Raw genomic sequence first — 27,275 nt, 5'->3', positions numbered from 1 at the left:
TTAACCTCTGTCCACAATCTCTTTTGGTGTGACCTCTGAACTCTCCATGTCCGTTTTCTCCTCCTGGTTCTTACAGCACAGGGAGTGCAGCAGCACCACACAGACACACAGGTAAACAGCCACCACAATCTACACCACCACCCCAAACAGCACGAAGGACGACAGGTTACCGTCCACGGTCCATCACACTCACCAACCCATAGGTGTGGAGAGGGAGAGAGATAAGGGAGAGAGAGGGTGATAAAATAATGTATATGTTTAAAGATAATGATTCAATAATTCCACTCTGAAACCATATAATTGTATGACATTTATTAGAATCATAAAACTATAATCTGATGATGGGTGTAGTTTTAGTCAGAATTAGAACAAGGACCTTTTGTTCCTTTTTAGTATGTAAGCAGGGTGCAAGTGTGAAACAAATGATAAGAGGAGCTATCAACAGACAAGCTGGACCACTGTGTTCCTTACAGGACATTCTGTCTCCACCCGTGGAGGGGGGAAACTGTTAGGCTTGCAGAACATTATGAAACATGTTGCAGATTAAACAATGTATCTGTGTAGTGGAAAAACACCGACTGTCTGAGCAAGGCGTAGCTTAAGATTTGAACTTGTTTGTGTGTGTTATAAAGACTGTGTTTGCATTCTTGACTTTAGAACGTTCTCGTGAATAAACTGTACTAACCTTTTGCATAAGCTGAGTCTTTGCCTAATTATTATTAAACCCATGGTCTTACAAACCTCGGGGATTGGTCAAAGCTATTGATTGTTAGTTATTATCATTGGGATTGAACATTCTCGTGACAGAGAGAAAGAAAGAGAGGGATATGGTGAGATAGAGGCCCTGTTGACCTTACAAATGGACAGACAGTGTGCAGACCTTAGTGACCAAAAGGAGGAGGGCAGAATAAGTACTGCAATAGTAATGAATGGTGTCGCATCACACCAATTGGTTCGTATTCATGTGTACATAATGAACCCCTGCTTATCTGTTCAACCCAGACTAAATATAGAAACAAACTATGTACAACCTGTCACCCACGTCATATTATGGAATAATAAAGTGCAGCAAAGGTAGGGACTGTCAGACTGTCAGTCTCTGTCTCCCTCTGTTGGCTTAATAAAGAATAACAATTGTTTCTAGTTCCCCCTGACAGTATTGAGGCTGAAAATTGTGTGTGTGTGATCTGAACACAGACTCAATATCTTAACTTCAGATTGGTCATTTGCGAACCCAGCAGATGATAACACAATATGGAGGGCAATAAAGTTACATTATAATCTCTGGGGTAAGGAGGACTGTGGATAAAGGAAAGGGAAAGGGGGGATACCTAGTCAGTTGTACAACTGAATGCCTTCAACTGAAATGTGTCTTCCGCATTTATCCCAACGTATAACCATAGAAAATGATATAGAGTTGTCCTCTCAAAACCCAGTCCATTTTTTCACCACTTCTACACTCAAAATGCAATTTTCCTCTCAGGAAGAGCTTTTTATCAAGCTATTTTTTGAAGTCACCATTTGTCTATATTCTAATCTTGAACACTTGTAGAGAGAGATTGGATCTTGGCTCTTGAGAGTGTGAGGTTGAAGGAGCGGTTTTCCGTGACTGTGAGTCAGAAGAGAACAGAGAGTTTCATCACGGATGATTCTAGAACACTGCGGTTTAGTGTTCCATTAAAGAGAGAGAGACCTCTCAACACGGCTGAAGGAGCACTGAGCTGAGCTCCTCAACTCTATTTATTCTATGTATCCTATTATTTAAGCCTATTTTATTTATTTCTGCATTAGTCTCCTGTGTCCACTGTTATTTTAATTTCTCGCTTATTGTTTTCCTTGTCTATATTAAATGTATATTTTTATAGAAAACATTTTGCGTTTTTTTTCTCCCCTCCCTTAGCACTTTGAAATGCATTCTCTTACTATGTAAATAAAGTTTGATTAATTGATTGTCAGAAGTTCATGTAGCATAAAGACTTTACAGTCCATTATAGGCCTCCAGTCCGTCCATACAGGCCTAATCAGTCACAGACAATCAGATAAGACTAATTCCTTAACTTAAATAACAATAGCATAACCACAGCAGGAGTTACATCTCTCTTCCTGGACTCAGCAGCAACGATTACAAAAAATAATAGCTTTTTGTAACAAGATACATGGGAAAACATTATTCTATCCCCCATCTCTGTGTGGAAATCAGATTGTTAGTTCATGTACTGCCACAAGGTGGTGCCCTCTCCTCTCCGCATAAACACACTCACACTGGCGTCGTGAGGATGTGGACTCAGAGTTACTATGGAAACCAACCATGCCTTAATAAACTAAGTGGGTGAATGAAAAACAAAAATAAAGAGAGATTGATAAGAAAAAATATGTGTTCACTATGGGCATCAGATTAATTAATGCTCTGATGCATCGATTTAGTTTGAAGCCTATATCCAGCTTGCAGAGTCCATGGCATGCAGGCAAGCTTCTTCTAATACCTGGGGAAATTCTACCTGTACAGGTGTGTGTGAGAGAGAGAGAGGGGGGGGGGGCAGAGAGAGAGAGAGAGAGAGAGAGAGGAGACGGAGGGAGAGTGACAAAGAGAAACAGTAACACAGAGGAATTTTTGTCTCAGACTCTTCATCTGCAAAGGACCTTTTGATTAAAAATAAACCAACAAAAACATCTTCTCTGGTCGACATCAACACATGTTCTGCAGCTTTCAGCCTTCTGATCTTTCCTGTTTGCGTTTGACTTTTCGCATGTGAACTGAGAAATAAATGACATGCTCCAAACCATTCTTTCGCAAACCTGTGCCATAAATACTTTTAGACCAGCCTGAGCCAAGCTCCTCCTGTCTTAAGAGAAATGCTACTTCCTCTGGAACTAGAATACCAAATGTCTGATCCCCCCCCCCCCCCCCCCCCACAAATGACAGTTAAACCCATCACATAGGACTTCCTCCTATGCGTTAGGCCCCTCATCCTCCTGCAATATCAACCCAGAGACCAAAAAGACTATGGCTGTGTCCCAAATGGTACCATTCTCCCTACATATGGGGAGTATATGGGCCCTGGTCAAAAGTAGTGCACTATATAGGGGATAGGATGTCATTTGGGACGCCGACTATCTGGTCATTAATATTCCAAAGGAAAGGGGGAAAGCATCAGGAACCAATTATTCAATAACGCTTTCCCCTCCTCTTACCTCCTTGGATGTCTCCCAAATGGTACCCTATTCCCTATATAGTGCACTACTTTTGACCAGAGCCCACCTTTGCATTATATTGGGAATAAGGGTGCCATTTGGGATACATGGGTTGTATTCTAAATGAGAGGGACAGCGCGTAGGCAGACCTGTGTCGGTCGGGGTACACCTCAGTTTGGGCTCTTACCCGTTGCCATGGAGCTGTGATGTGGCCTTGCAGGTTCAGAGTCAGATTAGGGTCCGGTATCACTACACCACCACCAGTCAGACCTGGGTTGAAATACTATTCGAAATACTTTCAAATACTTTATGTGTGCTTGGTTGAGCTTGTCTGTTGCAGTGGAACCAAAAAGAAAGTCCCAACAGTCCCCAAACCCGGTCACTCCAGGCAGGTTAAAGCAAACAGACAAAGTATTTGAAAGATTTCAAACACTATTTGAAACCAGGTCTGATCACTACACCACCACTATAGCACCAGCACCGCTAACCAACTGACTGAGGTAATTGAGATCAGATGGGCCATTGAGGCGAGGCGGCCGGGTGAGGAGGCAACCTGGGCTAGGCAGAGTAACCTGGAAGCATTTATTTTATGGAAAAGATGTTTAGTTAAGTGCAGTGCTGAGGCTAATGAGTCTGGGCCTGGCCGGGCCTGGCGGCTGTGATGAATATGATCGGTGAAAGCTCTGAACGCTGGTTCTTGAGTCCTTCCTTCCTCCCGGATCGGGTTTCAGATTAACAGACTTCCTGTCCAATCCGTGGCATTTGGAAAGCAAATGATCACCTCTTTTTTATGAGGGGAATTATCATGTATTAGTCTAGTTCAGGATATCTCAGAGGATATCTCAGGACCGGTTAGAGTTTAAGGGGCCTAAAGATTGGAGTCACGTTTCGGACTGTGTGTGTGTGTGTGTGTGTGTGCCAAGGCATTTTTCAAATAGCTTTTGGGATGGAGAAAACTATCTTGTAGTCAAGATGCTTGGGTGTCTGTTCAAGCTTGTGACCTCCAGAGTCACCAACAAAAGTAAGAAACATAGACACTGACATGAGCATCGTACCCAGTGGACCGTTCTAGTTTAAAAGTACCTATCAGTACAAGTTACTGTTGTAATTAACAGGTATCACCTGTTTGCAAGTCGGTGTTAAAAATGGCAACACAGTCCGGAAAAACGGCAAGTACAATCTCAAATCACAACACAGGCTCTTGCACCATTGATCATGTTGACACGTTGAGAGCGCCAACAGCCATGACATGCCTTGCAAGTCTGATGAGTTCATACAGTAAAGGGACACAGGTCTTTCTCAAGGTAATTTACACGGTCGAAGAAGATGAGGATTATAGAGATGCTCAACGCAACAATAGGTCTTGCGGCAGTCCAACTCCATTACGCTTGAGCCCCGTGAACAACGAGGATGCAGGCAATCGCTTTGTTTTGCTTTCCTCAACTGGCGAAGCCTTCATATGGGTAAGGTATAAGCTTTGTAGGCTATATACGTTTCTGAGAGTGGGGGACTTACATGAGCACCTTCACATACTTTCAAATATAGGCACAGCCATCTACTTATGAATGTATTACAGTCTATACTTGTAGTAGGGGGTTATGAGTCATATGCAGATTAAAATAGGAACACAGAACACTGTGTCATTTATGATACCCCGGCCCCATCACACCCTCCTCCCCCCCACCACCACCATCCCATTTCCTCTCTCTCCTCTTTGCCACTCCGCTCCGAGGCCCTTGATTACAGTGTTCCCAGGGGACGAGTTCAACTCCTCAGAGATAGGAACCGTCGAGGGTACCAGTCACTTAAGATCAAGACGGGGGGAGGAAATCGCAGCGAACATAAAGCTAAATATATAATTCCTCCTGTGCCGGTAATCACGGCGTCCAGGCGATTTGGAATGACATTTTAACCACTTCAGACTAAAGCAACGCTCTACTCGAGAGACAGGCGCACGGGCAGCCGGGCCCGTGGCGAGGCGTGCACTGACCCACCCAGGGGTATGACCCCACCCCCCAAACGAGTGCACGTTCCGCCCGTGACGCTGAAATGGCTCACAGGCCAGGTCAATTCAGTCAGATGTTAGACAAGAGGAAAGGAAGGAAGCAATTTCTCTCCCCAGTATTAGTTACCTGAGGATTAAGATCCTCCACCTCCTGCTAATGGTGTTTCAAATATGCAACCACAATTTCCCCACTATAATAGACCTATTCTTGAGATGTTCGAATGGCTTTTAAAGGGCCTACATTAGACCCATGCTTACAGCACAGCATCTTACAGGATCAAAACCTCTGCATTAATGCATATCATTCATCCTAAATGCGTATTTGACCATATGACCCCAAATTCACACATTCCTAGACCTCACATGATATCCCATTAGTCCTGAACCATATGCATAGCAGGCCATCAAGATTGTAGCCTACCAAAGTAGGCCCGCAAGGGCAATCGTTCTTATCTGAGAACCGACTTAATTGTATTTCAAACAATGCCACCAAATATGAATAATGGATCAGCAACTGTGCAGAGCCTATTCTTTTCTATCTCTGCCTAGCTCATGAGACAAGGGTCTCTCTCTGCCCACCCTCCAATTTTTCCCCCTCCCTCCTAACAGCTTTCTGAACATCAAATCTGAGTTAATTTCCAGTCTGATTTACATATGCAGCGAATATGCCCCTATGGCACAAACTACCTGTCTGCAAGTCTTTCCCATCACACCAGAAGTGCATTTTCTACATCCTCGCTGATTGGATTCTTGATGAGATCGTCAGGTGGCTCGCACACTTCACATGGCGAAGACGCGATGGGCGTACGGGTTGCCAATTCTGAGGCCACTGAAGTGCTTCACGGCTCTCTACATCTCACTCTCTCTCTCTCTCTTGAACACTCATAACCACCGTTCTGAACATGGGCTGGGTGTTGGGTGTGTAATCAGAGCAGTACTGGCAGGGAGGTATGATAGCCTGCTTCATGCCTGCACAACCCCTCCGCCAGGCTCCAATGAAGTACTCTCTTACTCTCACCAAATCTATCCGGCATATCAATGTTACACCATAGTCACAAGACTCCAGAAATGAATAATTAAATCATGCATAATCTGCACGCAAAGTAAAGTAGGAAGGCGAGCCCCCTGGGAGAGAGAGAGAGAGACTTCCTTACTCTTGCTCAGATAACCAGGGAGGAACTGTAACATACAGTATCTCTGTCTACAAGGACTGACTGCAGTTACCTCTCCTCTTACTTTATCCTCTCAACCAGCCGCTGGTTTATCTAAGGGGGGTACACTAGTCTAACACTATCAATTCTAATAGTGAGTGTTAATTTAGACAAAAGGCACAACAACAAAAAAACATTTCCTCTCTCCTCACCGTTCCCCGACGGCCCTCTCCATTCCGTGGCAGCAGCAGTAAACAGTGCTGCGAGCGGAGGACCAGTAATTCAGTTGATAAACGTCAACTGAAATGAAGCTATCAGCTGAAAGCAATTTCCAGGGCTGCGTTCGGTGCCAGGGATTTGAGATTTTCACTCCTCCATCGATCATGAGCCTCTGCTTTGGGCCAAGATACACAATGCCCCCAAATTGCTGACATGTGGACCCAGAATCAATGCCATTTCCCTCCTGTCTGGGCTCTCCTCCTCTAAACCGTTGTTTATCCAATGACCCTCGTCTGTTTTGCCCATTAAAGACCAAACTAACGTCTCAGGGTGTGTGTGTGTGTGTGTGTGTGTGTGTGTGTGTGTGTGTGTGTGTGTGTGTGTGTGTGTGTGTGTGTGTGTGTGTGTGTGTGTGTGTCTCAGGGTGTGTGTGTGTAGTGTCTCAGGGTGTGTGTGTGTGTGTGTGTGTGTGTGTGTGTGTGTGTGTGTGTGTGTGTGTGCGCGTGCGTGCGTGCGTGCGTGCGTATCAGGGTAGGGCCAAGCATACCACCGTATTATAGACTACCCCTAATGGATGAAAGACCATAGAGGTGTGGTGCGGTATAATTCTGGCTTAGTACACAGGAAGAATGTAGACGATTATCACTCTAACTAACGAAGGAGATCTAACATCCCACTCACATGAAAGGCAAGAGAAGAAGAAAACACATGACAGAGTTGATGTACAAAGCAGTGTTTCGATTAAAAGGGTGTCCAGAAATACTGGTGGGTGCCCACTTTCTTGTGTTTACATTTGGTAGCTGTAGGATTACTCCTCGACAAACTGACAGAACGAATCAGTGAGTTCGGAGTTAAAGGGAAAGTTGAGCAATTTAGATATTTCGATATGTTTCCTTTCCTTGATATTTGTTTCCTTACCTTGAAATATCAGCATTTGTTTGCAGTGGCTAGTTTAACAAAACCAAACTGTGGATTGCCTTGTCCATAGACTGCTTTTCAAGGTAAAGAAATAATTATCTAAATATGTAAAATCACTGAACTATCCCTTTAACGCTGAACCTGAAACAAATGTTGGCTGTTGGCACCACGTTAATATCTCTATTCTGCCTGTCCTCTGGGAGACTGTCTCGGTGTCTCAGGCCAGGAAATTCACACAGTTTACAGTGAGTGTGGTGCTTTTTACATAAACACAGCTCTCTGTGGCCTCAGTTTGATTAGGAGGCTCCCAGATGCCATTAAAAGTCCATTTCTCCCCCTCTGTGTTTGTTTTAAGACGAGAACGACAGAGAAACCCAGCAGCCACTGTCGTGCAATGCCAACTTCTGTTTACGCATGAGTGGAACACACAAACAACCCTAGAGGTAGCACCAACCGAACCAACAGTACAGTACAGTATGTGCTCTCCCTCAATTCTCCATCATTAAACATACACGTTTGGCTTTTGTTGATGATTCGTATCGTGTTCAGTATCGTGTTCAGTATCGTGTTCAGTATCGTGTTCAGTATCGTGTTCAGTCATATTTGCAGGAGGAACCATTGCAAACATGATTGTATCAAAAATAGAGGTGTGGTAATTTTAGTAATGTCACCCTTGGTTTTGGTGGCCAGCTGCTTGTCTATATCCGCTGCAAAAGCCGTTTGCCATTTTGCCCGACCTGAGAGAGTGGAGAAGAGGAGAGAAAATGCTTACTAGACAACTACTACTATTGGTATTATTATACAAATACTGTGAAATTATAGAAAGGATTAATCTGAACCTTTGTAACTACTGATTGTAATTCTGTCCTCTGACTGGACAGGAATCCCTGTCTCAGTACTTGTTTCTCCACCAATTGGATGGTGTCCTCTGACACGGTCTCACCCTCCTCAGAGACTCCCTGGACTTGTTACTGAACTGCTTAACCCGGTTCTCCATGTGCTCACGCGTCACCCTGTAGGGACGGATGGACAAACGTGCGTATGTACACACACACACACACACACACACACACACACACACACACACACACACACACACACACACACACACAAGGGGCAACACACACACACACGGTTTAAAAGGCCTGCAATGAGTTATGCAGATTTTCCTCCTCTATCTCCATTAATGCCCAACTCATTTAATTCCAAAAAACAAATACCTTTTGTTTCTGTGCCACTTGAAAAATAGTTTTCAAGGTCGCAGTGCAGTCAACAACTTTGTTTTTGGTTTGCTTTGCTGCCTGGTGATAACGGTTTATTTTCCTTAATTGGCATTTTTGCCTGGGACTATTTGCAAACAATCCAAAAGTGGAGTCTATTTACTGCAAACAATAATGCGTAATTACTGAGTCTGGGCCAAATCAAGCCGCTCGCTCTCTTTGGAAATGCAAATGTGGGTTGCGTGCCGACACTGATTGAAGAGGAAGAAGGCGTCCGTCCGTCCCACTATCCCGCGCTGCCAGACAAGCACCTGCTGTTGCTGGGGCTCCGCTTACTTAATAATCACACATATTTTGTGGTTTAGCGAGTGACGGCAGCACGTCAAAGGTCCTTGCGTTCTAAATGGCACCCTATTCGCTATATAGTGCACCGCTTTTGACCAGGGCCCGTAGGGAATAGGGTGCCATTTGGGACACACTCAAGTTATTGGATTTGGCAGGGAGCTGAGCTGGACAGAGGACTTTTGACCAAGGTTGGTGTTTTCTAACTGCTACAGTCGGCGAATGAGTTAAACGAATATGTCAGAATCACCTAGAAACACACAGACATGTTCGCGCATTTCTCTAATGTGGCATTTTAAAAGGAGACGGTAGGTCAGGTAAGGGACTGACAGGAGAATTAATAAAATAAGGGGGCAAAGTATGAGAGGAGGAAATGCAGAAAGATGGACGGGGAGAAATGGTAGAATGAGGAAAGTGAGGAAAGATGGTGAATATTGAGAGTGAGAGAGAAGAGAGAGAGAGAGATAGAGGGGGAGAAAGAGAATAGAGAGAGATAAAGAGAGTGAGAGGAGAGTGAAAGAGCGAGAGTGAGAGGAGAGAGTGACAGAGCGCGAGAGAGAGAGACCCCACAAACAGACCCCACAGGACAGCAACACAATTAGACCCAAACAAATCATGAGAAAAAACAAAAGATAATTACATGACACATTGGAAAGAATTTACAAAATAACAGAGCAAACTAGAATGCTATTCGGCCCTAAACAGAGAGTGCACAGTGGCAGAATAGCTGAACACTGTGACTGACCCAAAATTAAAGCCTTGCCTAGTGGTTAGAGCGTTGGGTCAGTAACCAAAAGGTTGCTAGATCGAATCCCCGAGCTGACAAGGTAAAAATATTTCGTTATGCCGCTGAACAAGGCAGTTAACCGTCATTGAAAATAAGAATTTGTTCTTAACTGGCTTGCCTAGTTAAATAAAAGGTTACTATGTACAGACAGTGAGCATAGCCTTAGGCGGACCTGGCTCTCAAGAGAAGACAGGCTATGTGCACACTGCCCACAAAATGAGGTGGAAACTGAGCTGCACTTCCTAACCTCCTGCCAAATGTATGACCATATTAGAGACACATATTTCACTCAGATTACACAGACCCACAAAACCCAATTTTGATAAACTCCCACATCTATTGGGTGAAATACCAGAGTGTGTCATCACAGCAGCAATATTTGTGACCTGTTGCCACAAGAAAAGGGCAACCAGTGAAGACCAAACACCACTGTAAATACAACCCATATTTATGTTTATTTATTTTCCCTTTTGTACTTTAACTATTTGCACATAACATTTTAAATTATTTTGTGAGTGTAATGTTTACTGTAAAAAATATATTTTACTGTTTATTTCACTTTCTTTGGCAATGTAAACATGTGTTTCCCATGTCAATAAAGCCTATTCAATTGGAATTGAAGAGAGAGAGAGAGAGAGAGAGAGAGAGAGAGAGAGAGAGAGAGAGAGAGAGAGAGAGAGAGAGAGAGAGAGAGAGAGAGAGAGAGAGAGAGAGAGAGAGAGAGAGAGAGAGAGAGAGAGAGAGAGAGAGAGAGAGAAAGGACTGGCTCACTTACTTGGGAATAGGCACCCTGATGATGGTTCTGTCCACCTCAGGGTTGAGTTTCATGCTGCTCTCACGCAGGGCGCGGGTGGCAGCAGCCATGGCCTGAGGACACATCAAACACACATTAGACCTAGACCTAATAACTTCCAGCTGGGGCTTGGACTGGGGCTGGAGCTACACTACCTGCAGACAGACATCCAACCACCCAGCCAGGTCCCAGCCCCTATCCATTCACCAGTCCCAGCCCCTATCCATTCACCAGTCCCAGCCCCTATCCATTCACCAGTCCCAGCCCCTATCCATTCACCAGTCCCAGCCCCTATCCATTCACCAGTCCCAGCCCCTATCCATTCACCAGTCCCAGCCCCTATCCATTCACCAGTCCCAGCCCCTATCCATTCACCAGTCCCAGCCCCTATCCAATGTACGAGTCTGTGAAAAAAATATGTATTTCTTGGGCAACAATAAATCGAATCTAATTCAATATAATGCACCCACCCTCAAGACACCCACCCCGCCCCTATCAATCCACCCCAGGCCCCCACCCTTAGACTGCCCTGGCCTTTCTCCTGCCCATAGGAGCACCAGGAAGCAGACCTTGGCTGTCCCTGGTCAGGTTGGCTTTGATACATGGCGAGCTGGGTGAACTGTGTAGCATCTCCCCACAGAGCAGCTCTGGAGTGTGTGTCTGTGTGTGTCTGTGTGTGTGTGTGTGTGGGGGGGGGGGGGGGGGGGGGGGGGGGGGGGGGTTCAGCCCTGGCCGTGGCAGGAGAAGCACATGCGGTGTGGAAGTGCCGCGGGGCGCTGTCAGAACCGAGTCCTCTGGGAACGGGCTGAGGGGTTGCAGTGCAGGGCAATGACCTCTGGTAACCTCTACGGAATGGGAGGAGTGGGACGGAGCAGGGTGGCTGTGTGTGTCTGTGTGTGTGTGCGTGTGCATGTGTGTGTGTGTGTGTGTGTGCGTGTTTGTGAATAACTGGGGGAGTCCTGGCTTGGCCAGATACCCACAATGCATTAGACTAGAGGATATGTCTGTGTAACATATTAGAACTCTAATGGTGGTTGGACTCCAAAAGGCAATTAAAGAAAATGCTGTAATCTGGATATGTGATTTGTCTGTGTCTGCGAGTTGTGGGAGAGGTGCCTGAGAGAGAGAGGCAGAGACGGGACAGACTGAGGCCTGTGGAGACTCCAGTATGTGTTCTATTTAATTCTATGATATGGAGCCTGTTCAGACACATATTCAAAACAGGCCGTGTGGGGACAACATGCTAAGACTGAACACACTATTGTTCAACCGTCAGGTACCCATCACCAGTGGTGGAAACAGTACGCAATTGTCATACTTAAGGGACTCAAGTAAAAGTGAAAGTCACCCAGTAAAATACTACTTGAGTATTAAAAGTGAAAGTCACCCAGTAAAATACTACTTGAGTATTAAAAGTGAAAGTCACCCAGTAAAATACTACTTGAGTATTAAAAGTGAAAGTCACCCAGTAAAATACTACTTGAGTATTAAAAGTGAAAGTCACCCAGTAAAATACTACTTGAGTAAAAGTATAAGAGTATTTTGTTTTAAATATACTGAAGTATCAAAAGTAAATGTCATTGCTAAAATATACTTAAGTATCAAAGTAAAAGTATAAATAATTTCAAATTCCTTTTATTGAGCATACCAGATGGCACCATTTTCATGTTTTTTAATTTGACAGATAACAAAGGGCACTCTTCAAAACTCAGACATAATTTACAAACGAAGCATTTGTGTTTAGTGAGTCTGCCAGATTAGAGGCAGTAGGGATGACTAGGGATGTTCTCTTTATAAGTGTGCGAATTGGACAATTCTCCTGTCCTGCTAAGCATTCAAAATGTAACAAGTACTTTTGGGTGTCAGGTAAATTGTATGGAGTAAAACGTATATTATTTTCTTTAGGAATGTAGTGAAGTAAAAGTAAAAGTTGTCAAAAATATAAATAGTAAAGTACAGATACCCCCAAAAACTACTTAAGTAGTACTTTAAAGTATTTTTACTTAAGTACTTTATACCATTGCCCATCACAACATTACCAGATAGATCCCAGCACCAGATAGAAATCCCCTTCCATCCCCTCGCACCCGCCCACCAGCAGCCCCCTAACCTCCCATTACCTAACAGTCTAACAGCCCTGCTAAGCCAACACAGAGGTGACTGTACAGCACCCAAAGCAAATAGGATTATAATTATTCACATCCATTACCCACGTTCCTAACGAGAGGCCATTGTTTTCCAGTCATTCATTACAAGGTCCAGTACTGCATTAACTGCAGTACAGTGTTACTGCAAACCCCCAGTGCCTGTTGTGCAGTGGCAATGGCAGCATGAATTAAACCACTTGGATTTTTGGGGAAGAAGGGAAGGGGAGGAAAAAGGCTGTGTGTGTATATGTCTTAATGTGTGTGTGTGGTATCCTCCACATCATTAACAAGGTGTTTCTTTAGCTCTGTTCGTTCCTTTCGGCTGGGCTGTGGCTGTGTTTAATCAGAAACCTCAGCGTTATCCCACTATTTTTAACATATTAACCAGAACACGCCTGGTGTTTACGGAGCTACCCAGAACAGAGCACAGCATTCCCCCAGATTTCCGTAACTGCTGGAGCTGTGGGGAAATAATGATGAATTCAATGCTGAGAACAATCAAACATAGGTATGGGTTGGATCTATCATTCTGGAGTTAAAGACAGGAACCAGAGATTAGGAGAGGCTGTTTAAAAAAAATTTAAAAAAATGAATTTAACATGCAAGGCAATAGGCCTTGTGAAATAATACATACAAATAAATCCTTTAATCTTGCTGCCAATTCTTTCCCCAGTGGTTTAGACCAGAAAGTGGATGGGAGAAAAAAGAAAAGAAGAAATTGATACCCCTGCTTTCACATCACACATTTGCACCCTTTTAACATTTGGTCTGAAGGAATTGTGATGTTGCAGCAGTAAAGTTTGTACATGTGTGATGGTACCAGTGGGTTTTTCGGCCCATTTGAATATATATCGTTTGGCGTTTCTGTCTGAACTTTCTCGCTCAGATATGGTGATATGTGTGCAACATAATGTGATATGGTGAATTTCCTATTGAACTGATTCAATGATAATGGTGACATGCGTATCATATATGCGCGATATGTGCACAATATGCTTATCTATGTGTGTTTGTCACGCCCGATGCTGGAAGAAGACCAAAGTGCAGCGTGGTGAGCGTACATATTCCTTTTATTTTAGATAATGACGCCAACAAAACAACAAACGAAGAAAACAACCGTGACGCTTACAGGGCTAAGTGCCACTAACAAAGATAACTACCCACACTGAAAGGAGGGAAAAAAGGGCTACCTAAGTATGATTCCCAATCAGAGACAACGATAGACAGCTGTCCCTGATTGAGAACCATACCTGGCCAAAACATAGAAATAAAGAAACATAGAAAACAAAGCATAGAATGCCCACCCCAAATCACACCCTGACCAAACCAAATAGAGACATAAAAAGGCTCTCTAAGGTCAGGGCGTGACAGTGTTCCCAAATGAAGCACACATAATGAGGCATATCCGAAAGGTGTGATCCCTCAGGAACATTGTACACGAGTGGAGGCTGCTGAGGGGAGGACGGCTCATAGTAATGGCTGGAATGGAGTACAATGAATGGAATGGGAGAAAAAAATATGTAAAACATGTTTTTGATACCATTCCATTAACTCCATTCCAGCCATTATTATGAGCCGTTCTCCCCTCAGTAGCCTCCACTGTTGTACACCTATTGTGGCTGAGTGCTGCTGAGTTCCCGGGCTGAGCTCCTCAAGATGAAGCAGAACTGTGCTTCACTACTAAATGAATCTGAGTCAAAGCCAAAAAACATCCATCTCCCTTTAAAACTGATCCCAGCATCAGACGGGGACAACCCTCATTCATAACAACATAGGATGAAGGAGGGAGAGAAGAGAAGGGGGAGAGAGAGAGAGAAAGAAACAACACAGGGAAAGGAAAAGAGACGAATGAAGACAGGGAAATAGCGAGGGTGGTGCGTGTGCGTGCGCGCGTGTGTGTCCGTGCCTGCGTGCGTTGTATGTGAACATGAAATGTGTGTATGTGAGAGAGCATCACTTGGAGCAGTTAGTCCTCCTCCTTCGCAGAGGGTACAGCACGGTCACTTCCTGCTGATGACAGCTGACCACAAAATATTGGCCTTTGTTTCAATCGCTCTAGATCAAAGGGCTTCCCAGAACCATCGATCACTACGGCTGAACACAAGGCTGGAGAGAGAGCCAGACTCAGGTTTCAGATGGTGAAAGAGAAAGAGAGAAATAGAGAGAGAGAGAGAACGAGTGAGAGAGAGCGAGAGAGAGAGAGAGAGAGACGTGTTCATTTCACAGTGCGTTGCCATCAGCCCAGTGTGGTTCATGCAGAGCAGAACCCTAACCCACCCAGCCAGCAGTGTGTGGGAAGCCAGTCATGTTGACCACGATGAGCTGAGCGGGTTTCATGGAGATCTGACCCAACTGGTTCAGGGGGAATTTGCCATCTGTCATGTACACCACGATATGATCCAGAGCTCCTGAAAAACAAAGGACCAGAATAAAACATGAATTGAATATACCTCAATGATAAACTTAATTGATTTCCCAGAGGGGAAATTGGATGTCACCAGCAAATAATACAAGACATGCCCAAGCATATGACCAATATAAGCATTATCTAGGCCCGCCTAAACCCTCATCACCAAAAACAGCCTTGAGTACTCGATCCAAACCAACCTCCCCACAATTCAATTGGCAAAGTGTAAGCTGAGGCTTATGGTTGGGGTGAAGAACTGAGAAACAGCTTCTATCTCCACCCAATACCCTGCCCTGAACTTTAGTCACTGTTACTAGCCGGCTACCACCCGGTACTCTACCCTGAACCTTAGAGACTGCTACCTTATGTACACACTCATTGAACACTGGTCACTTTAATAATGTTTATAAACTGTTTCACCCACTTTATATGTACACTGAGTGCACAAAACATTAGGAACACCGGCTCTTTCCATGACACAGACTGACCAGGAGAATCCAGGTGAAAGCTGTGATCCCTTTATGAATCCACTTCAATCAGTGTGGATGAAGGAGAGGAGACGGGTTAAATAATGATTTTAAGCCTTGAGACAACTGAGACATGGATTGTGTATGTGTGCCATTCAGAGGGTGAATGGGCAAGACAAAATATTTAAGTGTCTTTGAACAGGGTGTGGTAGTAGGTGCCAGGCGCACCAGTTTGTGTCAAGAACTGTAACGCTGCTGGGTTTTTCACGCTCAACAATCAAGAATTGTCCACCACCCAAAGGACATTCAGCAAACTTGACACAACTGTGGGAAGCATTGGAGTCAACATGGGCCAGCATCCCTGTGGAATGCTTTCGACACCTTGAAGAGTCCATGCCCCGACAAATTGAGGCAGTTCTGAGGGCAAAAGGGGGTGCAACTCAATATTAGGAAAGTAATCCTAATGTTTTGTACACTCACTGTATATCCTCTATTCTAGACATAGCTCATCCTATATAACTACTGCAGTACATGTATTTTGTATTCATATACTGTCCATACATTATATGTATATATATTTATATTCCGTCTCTGACATTGCTTGTTCTGATATTTTCAGGATCATTTTTCTTTTACTGCCAGGCATTACTGCACTGTTGGAGCTTGAAACTCAAGCATTTCGCTGCACCTGCGATAACATCTGCAAATCTGTGTACGTGACCAATACACTTTGATTTGGTTTGGTTTTGATGGGGTGCAGGAGGTTTCTGAGACCCCCCCCCCCCCTAACCATCATCTCCTCCCTCTCCCCCACTAACACGGCAGACTGCAGAACCAGAGTTACTCTCCAACATGAGTCTCCTTTCCTCATCTGGTTTACCTCAGACGCCGCTGTTTCCTCCCTCTCTGTCCTCTGCCTTACATCACCAACTCTATGGTGGGGAGGTGGGGTGGGCTCTAGATTATTCTACCACTTGTTTTGTATAGGAGAGGGACAACCGCCAGTCTGGGTACTTATACTACGGGTCCAAAGACAGGTCCTTAACAGATTTGGACGCATTCAACACCAACGACCAAACCGTAACTGTAACTGAGTGCAACCGGTGTGAAATCGCTCGCTACTTAGAGGTGTGCGCTAGTAGCAGTTTAATCGTTATGTCACTCACTCTGAGACCTTTAAGTAGTCGTTTCCTTTGCTCCACAAGGGCCGCGGCTTTTGTGGCACGATAGGTAACAATGCTTCGTGGGAGGCAGTTATTGACATGTTCAGAGGGTCCCTGGTTCGATCCCAGGACGGGGCAAGGAGAGGGACCCAGCTATTGGGAACAGTGAGTGCGTGCCACGACAGTAAGAGCTGGTCTTGTCTGAGATGTTGTCTGGTAGGAAAGACTTCCTGTAAGCCATGTCTGTGACTCTGGTTCCTTATTTCAACCCAAGGCAAGTACTCAGTGCCTGTATGTATTACCTGAAAGTAATAGGAATGTGTGATAATACGCAGTACTTTAAATAAACTTGATTTTATACTCAGTGTCAGCCTAACTAAGAGCCAGCCTGTGCTACCTGGGCCCTTGCCTCTTCCCCAGGCTAATTGCTAGAGCCGGCAGGTGGACGAGAGAAACTACCTGGGCCTCTATGGACGTGTGCCTGACTGCCTGCTCTGCACATCTGCTTACACTTCCAGAGGGCACACAGGCATTTCCTAAACGGCATGAGGAGGGATGTGGATCGACCGGGAAGCCATTAGCCAAATGGGCTCTTCCTGGTCAGGGCACAGGCAGCTGACCCACAATGGCGAAAGGCAGACAAGTAGTCAACAATATAGGCTTCTCAAAAAACTAAACGTACATATTCTGGGTCGTGTTCAGTAGGGCACACCGTAGAAAAACATTTTGCATCGGAATACAAAAATGTATTATCATAGGAAAATATTCAGGTAGTAGCTAACCCCCCCCGTTTCAAAACGTTTTCTCCCTAGAACTGAACACGACCCTGGCTTCCTCATGATAAAGTCCTATCAGAAAGCAGACTTTGAGTTGGTTCTTGTGTGACTTTATACTGGTGATGTTTAGTGGGTGGGTGCCCTAGACTGGAGGGCGTCTTGGGAACATGAGGATGACATGACATGAACTAATCGTTTTGAACTATGGAAGCCTATGCTAACCCATCTCTGGGTGACTGGGCTCCTGATCTGTTATATAAATGGCTCTCCTTTCACAGTGTATTAATCTGAGCCAGTATACACAGAGCTGTCCAGCGAGGACTGGATAGCCTGACGTTAGCCCAGCGTTCCCATGGAAAAGAGAGGTTAGTCTTCTTCTAGCAGAGGAACTGACAGAGTGGCAGAGTCCCCTGTGTGTGTGTGTGTGTGTGTGTGTGTGTGTGTGTGTGTGTGTGCGTGTGTGTGTGTGTGTGCGTGTGTGTGTGTGTGTGTGTGTGTGTGTGTGTGTGTGTGTGTGTGTGTGTGTGTGTGTGTGTGTGTGTGTGTGTGTGTGTGTGTGCGCGCGCGTGCGGTTTTATTTTTTGAGAACTAACAGCTGACTGAAGACGGGACGGCCGGGGAGTTGTTCGGTTGAGTCCGTTTCTGCAATAACAAGGACCATTAATAATGTGATGAAACTTTGTTGCCCCTTGCTGAAATAAGCAAAGTGTTATATCAAACGATGAATAGAATGGAAGTAGTCTGAGTACCAGTCTCTTTAGCTAACATTCCACTCCTTGTCATTGTCAAAGAGACTGGCCTTTCAGACATCTCAACGTTCAATATGCAGCTGGCTTTACGGCGGATTTGCTCATTGGTTGTTGGAAAAAACATTCATATTTTACATGACACCACGTGGAGCCTCGGAAATAGAATTACAATTTAAGTCAAAAAGAAACATTTAGCTGTTAGCTAGCGTAAAACAAAGCTAAGACGTTTTTTGGGTTGGAATTGCAGTAGCTAAGCATTTACCGCAAAACTCAAATGAATTGCCCGGGCACTTATTTTGCTTCAATTGGAGAACACAAACGTTGTTTTTTAGAGACAGGCTTCTATTTGAGCCAGGCGTCTATTTCCTTAATGCGCACAGCTTTTGCTCAATAAAATGTTGTAAAGACTACCAGACTGTTTATTGTGACCAGTATAAACATTACAATACAAATCCATCATTTTTTGCACAAGCTGGATGGTACTCAATGAAGGTCACTTGTAAACAATGAATTTAGACCTGGCGTTTATTTGAAACAGGCATTTATTTGCTGAAAATGTGTGCCGATGCCTGGCTATTAGAGACAGGCGGCTATTTGAGACTGCGATTAATTTAAGTTTACGGTAGTTTGAGAATTTAGAAGTGAGCTACCAACTATTCACAGACTGTTTCGCCTGGACAAACAAAAAGAAAAGTAGAAAACTATTCTTTACACATGTACTTTTCTGGAATGTAGTTTTGTAATTGACTAAAACAAGCAGACAACAAGAAAATTGCGTTTGAAAATGATCAAGTTTTTGCTGTGAGCCAATGGGGTAACCAAGGTAACCATGGGTTGATTCCCCACAGGCGGATGGGACCGCAACATTCTATTTAATACCGACTGGGACTATGGGTACACTCGTAATGGCCGCCAGTCCACCCATTATGCCATCATTGACTTGAATGGGGACGCCCATTGTATTCATTATATTTCTATGGCAGAACATGCAGTCAGGACCGGATGAAAGGAGAAAATGTGTCCAACATTTTTTATATATATACTGTATATACAGTGCATTCAGAAAATATTCAGACCCCATGATTTTTTTCCCACATTTTGTTACGTTAGAGGCTTATTCTAAAATTGTTTAAATTGCTTTTTCCCCACTCATCATTCTACACACAATACCCCATAATGACAAAGCAAAAACAGGTTTTTAGAATCATCACATTTACATAAGTATTCAGACCTTCTACTCAGTACTTTGTTGAAGCACATTTGGCAGATATTACAGCCTCGAGTCTTTTTGGGTATGACGCTACAACTTGGCACACCTGTATTTGGGGAGTTTCTCAAGGACATTCAGAGACTTGTCCTGAAGGGTCGTTGTCCTGTTGGAAGAAGAAACTTCACCCCAGTCTGAGGTCCTGAGCGCTCTGGAGCAGGTTCAATGATCTCTCTGTACTTTGCTCCGTTCATCTTTCCCTCGATCCTGACTAGTCTCCCAGTCCCTGGTGCTGAAAAACATCCCCACAGCATGATGCTGCCACCACCATGCTTCACCGTAGGGATGGTGCCAGATTTCCTCCAGATGTGACGTTTGGCATTCAGGCAAAAGAGTTCAATCTTGGTTTCATCAGACCAGAGAATCATCATGGTCTGATAGTCTTTAGGTGCCTTTTGGCAAACTCCAAGCGGGCTGTCATGTGCCTTTTACTGAGGAGTGGCTTCCGTCTGGTCACTCTACCATAAAGGCCTGATTGGTGGAGTGCTGCAGAGATGGTTGTCCTTCTGGAAGGTTCTCCCATCTCCACAGTGGAACTCTGGAGCTCTGTCAGAGTGACCATCGGGTTCTTAGTCATCTCCCTTCTCCCCCGGTTGCTCAGTTTGGCCGGGCGGCCAGCTCTAGGAAGAGATTTGGTGGTTGCAAACTTCTTCCATTTAAGAATGATGGAGGCCACTGTGTTCTTGGGGACCTTCAATGCTGCAGAAATGTTTTGGTACCCTTCCCCAGATCTGTGCCTCGACACAATCCTGTCTCGGAGCTCTACAGACAATTCCTTCGACCTCTTGGCTCTGACATGCACTGTCAACTGTGGGACCTTATATAAACAGGTGTGTGCCTTTCCTACAATCAAGTTGTAGAAACATCTCAAGGATGATCAATGAAAACTGGATGCACCTGAGCTCAATTTTGAGTCTCATTGCAAAGGGTCTGAATACTTATGTAAATATATTTCAGTATATTTCATTTTTTTTTGTGTGTGAAATTAGCAAAAATTTCTAAAAACCTGTTTTCGCTTTGTCATTATGCGTGTAGATTGATGAGGGGGAAAGTCATTTTATCAATTTTAGAATACGACTGTAACGTAACACAATGTGAAAAAAGTGAAGGGGTCTGAATACTTTCAGAATGCACTGTATATATACAGTTACAGTCAAAAGACAGCTACTCATTCAAGGGTTTTTCTTATTTTTACTATTTTCTAAATGATAGAATAATAGTGAAGACATCAAAACTAAGAAATAACACACATGGAATCATGTAGTAACCAAAAAAGTGTTAAACAAATCAAAATATATTTGAGATTTTAGATACTTCAAAGTAGCCACCCTTTGCCTTGATGACAGTTTTGCACACTCTTGGTATTCTCTCAAGCAGCTTCACATAGAATGCTTTTCCAACAGTCTTGAAGGAGTTCCCACATATGCTGAGCACTTGTTGGCTGCTTTTCCTTCACTCTGCTATCCAACTCATCCCAAATCATCTCAATTGGGTTGAGGTCGGATGATTGTGGAGGCCAGGTCATCTGATGCAGCACTCCATCACTCTCCTTCTTGGTCAAATAGCCCTTACACAGCTTGGAGGTGTGTTGGTCATTGTCCTGTTGAAAAACTAATTATAGTCCCACTAAGCCAAACCAGATGGGATGGCGTATCGCTGCAGAATGCTATGGTAGTCATGCTGGTTAAGTGTGCCTTAAATTCTAAATAAATCACAGACAGTGTCACTATCTAAGCACCCCCACACCATCACACCTCCTCCTTCATGCACAGGGGGCACCTCACATGCAGAGATCATCCATTCACCTACTGAGTGAACAATGGCGCTTTTCCGTGTGCCCAACCGATTGTGTTTTTTTGTTAGTTTATTTGCGTAGTTTATAACTTATTTTTTCACTTATATTGTACATAATGTTGCTGCTACCGTCTCTTATGACCGAAAATAACTTCTGGACATCAGGACTGCGATTCCTCACCGCAGACTGGCAGAATCCTTTTTTTCCTTTAGCAAGTCTGACGAGCCCGACGCGAATGATATACTGCTTTCTCGGGAACAGGCTCAGATCCCCGTGATTTGCGTGAAGAGGAGGCAGAGAAAAAGGGATTAGAGGAGGGGCTGCCTTCTGAGAATTCGTAGGCGATCTAATAAATCTCCACTTCCTTCCATTCTGCTAGCAAACATGCAATCTTTGGAGAATAAAATAGATGACCTACGCGGAAGATTAAACTACCAACAGGACATTCAAAACTGTAATATCTTGTACTTCACGGAGTCGTGGCTGAACGACGACACTATCAACATAGAGCTGGCTGGTTATACCAAGGAGGGTTAGGGTTAGGGTTAGCTGGCGGGTCCCCAAGGAGCGGGACTCTAACCCAGAAGCTTATAAGAAATCCCGCTATGCCCTCCGACGAACCATCAAACAGGCAAAGCGCCAATACAGAACTAAGATCGAATCGTACTACACCGGCTCTGATGCTCCTCGTATGTGGCATGGCTTGCAAACCATTACAGACTACAAAGAGAAGCACAGCCGAGAGCTGCCCAGTGACACAAGCCTACCATATGAGCTAAACTACTTCTATTCTCACTTCAAGGCAAATAACACTGAAGCATGCATGAGAGCACCAGCTGTTCCTGGAAGACTGTGTGATCACGCTCTCCGCAGCCGATGTGAGTAAGACCTTTAAACAGGTCAACATTCACAAGGCCGCGGGGCCAGACGGATTACCAGGACGTGTACTGTGAGCATGCGCTGACCAACTAACAAGTGTCTTCACTGAGATTTTCAACCTCTCCCTGTCCGAGTCTTGTAATACCAACATGTTTTAAGCAGACCACCATAGTACCTGTGCCCATGAACACTAAGGTAACCTGCCTAAATGACTACCGATCCAAAGCACTCACGTCTGTAGCCATGAAGTGCTTTGAAAGGCTGGTCATGGCTCACATCAACACCATTATCACAGAAACCCTAGACCCACTCCAATTTGCATACCGCCCCAACAGATCCAGAGATGATGCAATCTCTATTGCACTCCACACTGCCCTTTCCCACTTGGACAAAAGGAACACCTACGTGAGAATGCTATTCATTGACTACAGCTCAGCATTCAAAACCATAGTGCCCTCAAAGCTCATCAATAAGCTAAGGACCCTGGGACTAAACACCTCCCTCTGCAACTGGATCCTGGACCTCCTGACAGGCCGCCCCCAGGTGGTAAGGGTAGGTAACAACACATCTGCCACGTTGATCCTCAACACAGTGGCCCATCAGGGGTGTGTGCTCAGTCCCTTCCTGTATTCCCTGTTCACCCATGACTGCACGGCCAGGTACGACTCCAACACCATCATTAAGTTTGCCAATGACACAACAGTGGTAGGCCTGATCACCAACAACGACGAGATAGCCTATAGGGAGGAGGTCAGAGACCTGGCCGTGTGGTGCCAGAACAACAACCTCTCCCTCAACGTGATCAAGACAAAGGACATGACTGTGCACTACAGGAAAAAGAGGACCGAGCACGCCCCCATTCTAATTAACAAGGATGCAGTGGAGCAGGTTGAGAGCTTCAAGTTCCTTGGTGTCCACATCACCAACAAACTAACATGGTGCAAGCACACCAAGACAGTCGTGAAGAGGGCACGACGAAACCTATTCCCCCTCAAAAGACTGAAAATATTTGGCATGGGTCCTCAGATCCTCAAAAGGTTCTACAGCTGGACCATCGAGAGCATCCTGACTGGTTGCATCACTGCCTGGTATGGCAACTGCTCAGCCTCCGACCGCAAGGCACTACAGAGGGTAGTGCGAACGGCCTAGTACATCACTAGGGCCAAGCTTCCTGCCATCCAGGACCTCTATACCAGGCGGTGTCAGAACGGCCCTAAAATGTGTTAAAGACTCCAGCCACCTTAGTCATAGACTGTTCTCTCTGCTACCGCATGGCAAGCGTTACCGGAGTGCCAAGTATAGGTCCAAGAGGCTTCTAAACAGCTTCTACCCCCAAGCCATAAGACTCCTGAACATCTAATCAAATGGCTACCCAGACTATTTGCATTGCCCCCCCCCCCCTCTTTTACACCACTGCTACTCTCTGTTGTTACCATCTATGCATAGTCACTTTAATAACTCTACCTACATGTACATATTACCTCAAATAACCAGTGCCCCTGCACATTGACTCTGTATCGGTACCCCCCTGTATATAGTCTCGCTATTGTTATTTCACTGCTGCTCTTTAATTGCTTGTTACTTTTATTTCTTATTCTTATCCATATATTTTTTTAACTGCATTGTTGATTAGGGGCTCGTTAGTAAGCATTTCACTCTAAGGTCTACAGCTGTTGTATTCAGTGCATGTGACTAATAAAATGTTATTTGATTTGATTTACTCTGCGTCACACAAAGACATGGTTGGAACCAAAAATCTCAAATTTGGACTCATCAGACCAAAGGACAGATATCCACCGGTCTAATGTCCATTGCTCGTGTTTCTTGGCCTAAGCAAGTCTCTTCTTCTTATTGGTGACCTTTAGTAATGGTTTCTTTGCAGAAATTCGACCATGAAGGCCTGATTCACGCAGTCTCCTCTGAACAGTTGATGTTGAGATGTGTCTGTTACTTGAACTCTGTGAAGCATTTATTTGGGATGCAATTTCTGAGGATGGTAACTCTAATGAACTTACCCTCTGCAGCCAAGGTAACTTTGGGTCTTCCTTTCCTGTGGCAGTCCTCATGAGGGCCAGTTTCATCATAGCGCTTGATGGTTTTTGCGACTGCACTTGGAGAAACTTTCAAAGTTCTTGAAATGTTCTGCATTGACTGATCTTCATGTCTTAAAGTAATGATGGACAGTCGTTTCTCCTTGCTTATTTGAGCTGTTCCTGCCATAATATGGACTAGGTATTTTACCAAATAGGGCTATCTTCTGTATACCACCCCTACCTTGTCACAACACAATTGATTGGCTCAAACGCATTAAGAAGGAAAGAAATTCCACTATTTCACTTTGAAGAAGGCACACCTGTTAATTGAAATGCATCCTAGGTAACTGAAACTGCCGGGGAGCAGGTAGCCTAGTGGTTAGAGCGGTGGGCCAGTAACCGCAAGGTTGCCAAAAGGTTGCTGGATCGAATCCCTGAGCTGACAAGGTAAAAATCTGTTGTTCTGCCCCTGAACAAGGCAGTTAACCCACCGTTCCCCGGTAGGCCGTCATTGACTGACTTGCCTAGTTCAATAAAGGTTCAATAAGAAAACAACCTCATGAAGCTGGTTGAGAGAATTCCAAGAGTGTGCAAACCTGTCATCAAGGCAAAGGGTGGCTACTTCGAAGAATCTAAAATATATTTTTGATTTGTTTAACACTTTTTTGGTTACTACATGATTCCATATGTGTTATTTCATAGTTATGATGTATTTACTATTATTATACAATGTAGAAAATTGTAAAAATAAAGAAAAACCCTGGAATGAGTAGGTGTGTCCAAACTTTTGATTGGTACTGTATATATACAGTGCATTCTGAAAGTTTTCAGACCCCTTCACCTTTTCCACATTGTATTACGTTACAGCCTCATTTTAAAATTTATACAATTATTTCCCCCCTCATCAATCTTCACACAATACCCCATAATGACAAAGCGAAAACAGGTTTTTAGAAATGTTTGCTAATTTCACAAACCAAAAAAAATGGAAATATACTGAAATATATGAGTAGGTGTGTCCAAACTTTTGACTGGTACTGTATGTTTATTTAAATATATATATATATATATATATATATATATATATATATATATATATATATATATATATATATATGCTATTCTAACGGTTATTACGGAGATCGGTCATTTGGATAGCCAATTACGGTCATTCTTCAGTTACGAAATTAGCAAAATTAGCAAACATTACAGTCATTCACGAAATTAGCAGAATTAGCAAACATTTCGAAAAACCTGAAAAACCTGAAGAAGGACCGTAATTGGCTAGCCAATTACTTTTGACTGGTACTGTATGTTTATTTAAATATATATATATGCTATTCTAACGGTTATTACGGAGATCGGTCATTTGGCTAGCCAATTACGGTCATTCTTAATTCCATGACCGATTCAGTCCTACCCAGACGACGGTTCACCACATTAATCCGCCCTCTACAACAGGCCTTCCTTCAGCTAAGGTGACTTTCCTCTCCCCTTTACAACAAACACACCACATAACGAGACCCAGATGAGACTATTATCAAGCACACACAAGAACAAAATTATCTCATGATTTCCCCCATTCCAGCATCTCTCCAGTCAAGATTCCCTGTCAGCTCTAAATCCTGCAGCTTCCATGGATTACTGTGCATCTGGACAGAGGGGCACAGGGTGACGGAGGGAGAGCGTGAGAGGAAGGGGAGAGGGTAAGGAGGGGGGAATGGAGGGAGAGGGTAAGGAAGATAGGGAGGGATGAGGGGGGTGGGGATGAGCTTCCTCCCCTTCGGGCCCTCCCCTTTAGCCCCCCTCTCAGGGTTGAACTGCCCCAAGGGGAGAGGGGGAACAGGGGAGGGGAAAGGCTGTGACCTGGATGTCAAGGTCAACAGGGGTCAAGGTAAAGGGCAGGGTTCACTCTCACCCCTCAGGGAGAAAGTAAAAACATGGAGATGCACTTTTCCTCATCTTTTGACCAATCATTAAATGAGAACCAACAGTGGACTTGTTATGCTTACAAAGATGGACACAGCTCAAACTTCAGGCGTGCAGGGCTCTGCATCCCTTTCTGAACAATCGGCGGCTGGTATACACATACATTAAAATAGAACTGAAAAGTATCCTCTCTATAATCTCAGCACCCAGAACTGAGTGCAGTGGCCAGCTCCTCAACAGTCGTCATGAGAGACTATCCCTTTCCATTGAATCAGGGAGTGACCGAGAGTGCGAGCCCCTACCTTAGTCTATGGCCCCTATGTACCTGGAGAGGTTTTGATGCTCAGGTTGCGGCTGAAGTCCTCTTTCAGGGCGGTGAGGACGGCGGCCATCTCCTCCTTCACTTCCTCCAGACTGATGATATCCTCCGCCAGCGAGGAGTTGATGTTCACTTTGGCTGCCTGGCCCTTCGCTGCCTTCGCTGAGGGAAAAAAGAAAAGCAGCGGCCTTCACTACAAGAGAGACTTCAAAGGGGGAAGAACAGAAGGAGGATGGAGGAGAGGAAGGAGACCTGCATGCTGGTAGTCTAGTCTAGTCAATCAGAGTTATTACAAATAAAAGCAAAATGAGAAAACACAGTGAAGTGGGGTTTTCTTCAACCTTCTCAAAAAGACTAAAAAAGCTCTTGAACGTTCCGTCCACCACTTCAGTACACAAGCAGAATAGAGATGGATGGATGGAGTCGTGATTCCTACCCCTATATTTCCTGAACCTTTGAGGGTGTTTTGAGGGCAACACAAGACAAAATCAAATAGGTACAAAGCAGTTGAGAGGCAACCGGCCCTCCACTCACCTTTACTCATCTTGGTGGCATACAGGCGAACGCAGGTGGCGGCAGTGGGGCGATGTTTTGATGACATGTATTTGGGAGCAGCAGTGGGACTCTGGAGCTGACCACCAGCTGACAGGAAGACTTCAACAAAGGGACCAGGCATCGGCACAACGCCGGCCACAGTAGGCCCAGCTGACTCAATGC

At 44.5% G+C, this 27,275-nt stretch overlaps 1 protein-coding gene across 1 annotated transcript; it reads right to left on the bottom strand.

The window, feature by feature from the left end:
• On the bottom strand, positions 1-27,275 carry LOC139544618 (ribosome-recycling factor, mitochondrial-like). The gene is made up of 6 exons (XM_071351942.1): positions 27,093-27,275; positions 26,565-26,720; positions 15,052-15,182; positions 10,610-10,701; positions 8,429-8,498; positions 1-129 (listed from the first exon to the last, which is right to left on the bottom strand). The coding sequence occupies exons 1-6, from the start codon at positions 27,232-27,234 to the stop codon at positions 1-3; spliced, it is 720 nt and encodes a 239-aa protein (XP_071208043.1). The 5' UTR covers positions 27,235-27,275.

This window comes from Salvelinus alpinus, chromosome 18 (assembly GCF_045679555.1).
Source record: "Salvelinus alpinus chromosome 18, SLU_Salpinus.1, whole genome shotgun sequence".
NCBI lineage: Eukaryota > Metazoa > Chordata > Actinopteri > Salmoniformes > Salmonidae > Salvelinus > Salvelinus alpinus.
The sequence above is the reverse complement of the archived record's forward strand: the minus strand, read 5'-3'. Positions and strand labels throughout refer to the sequence as shown.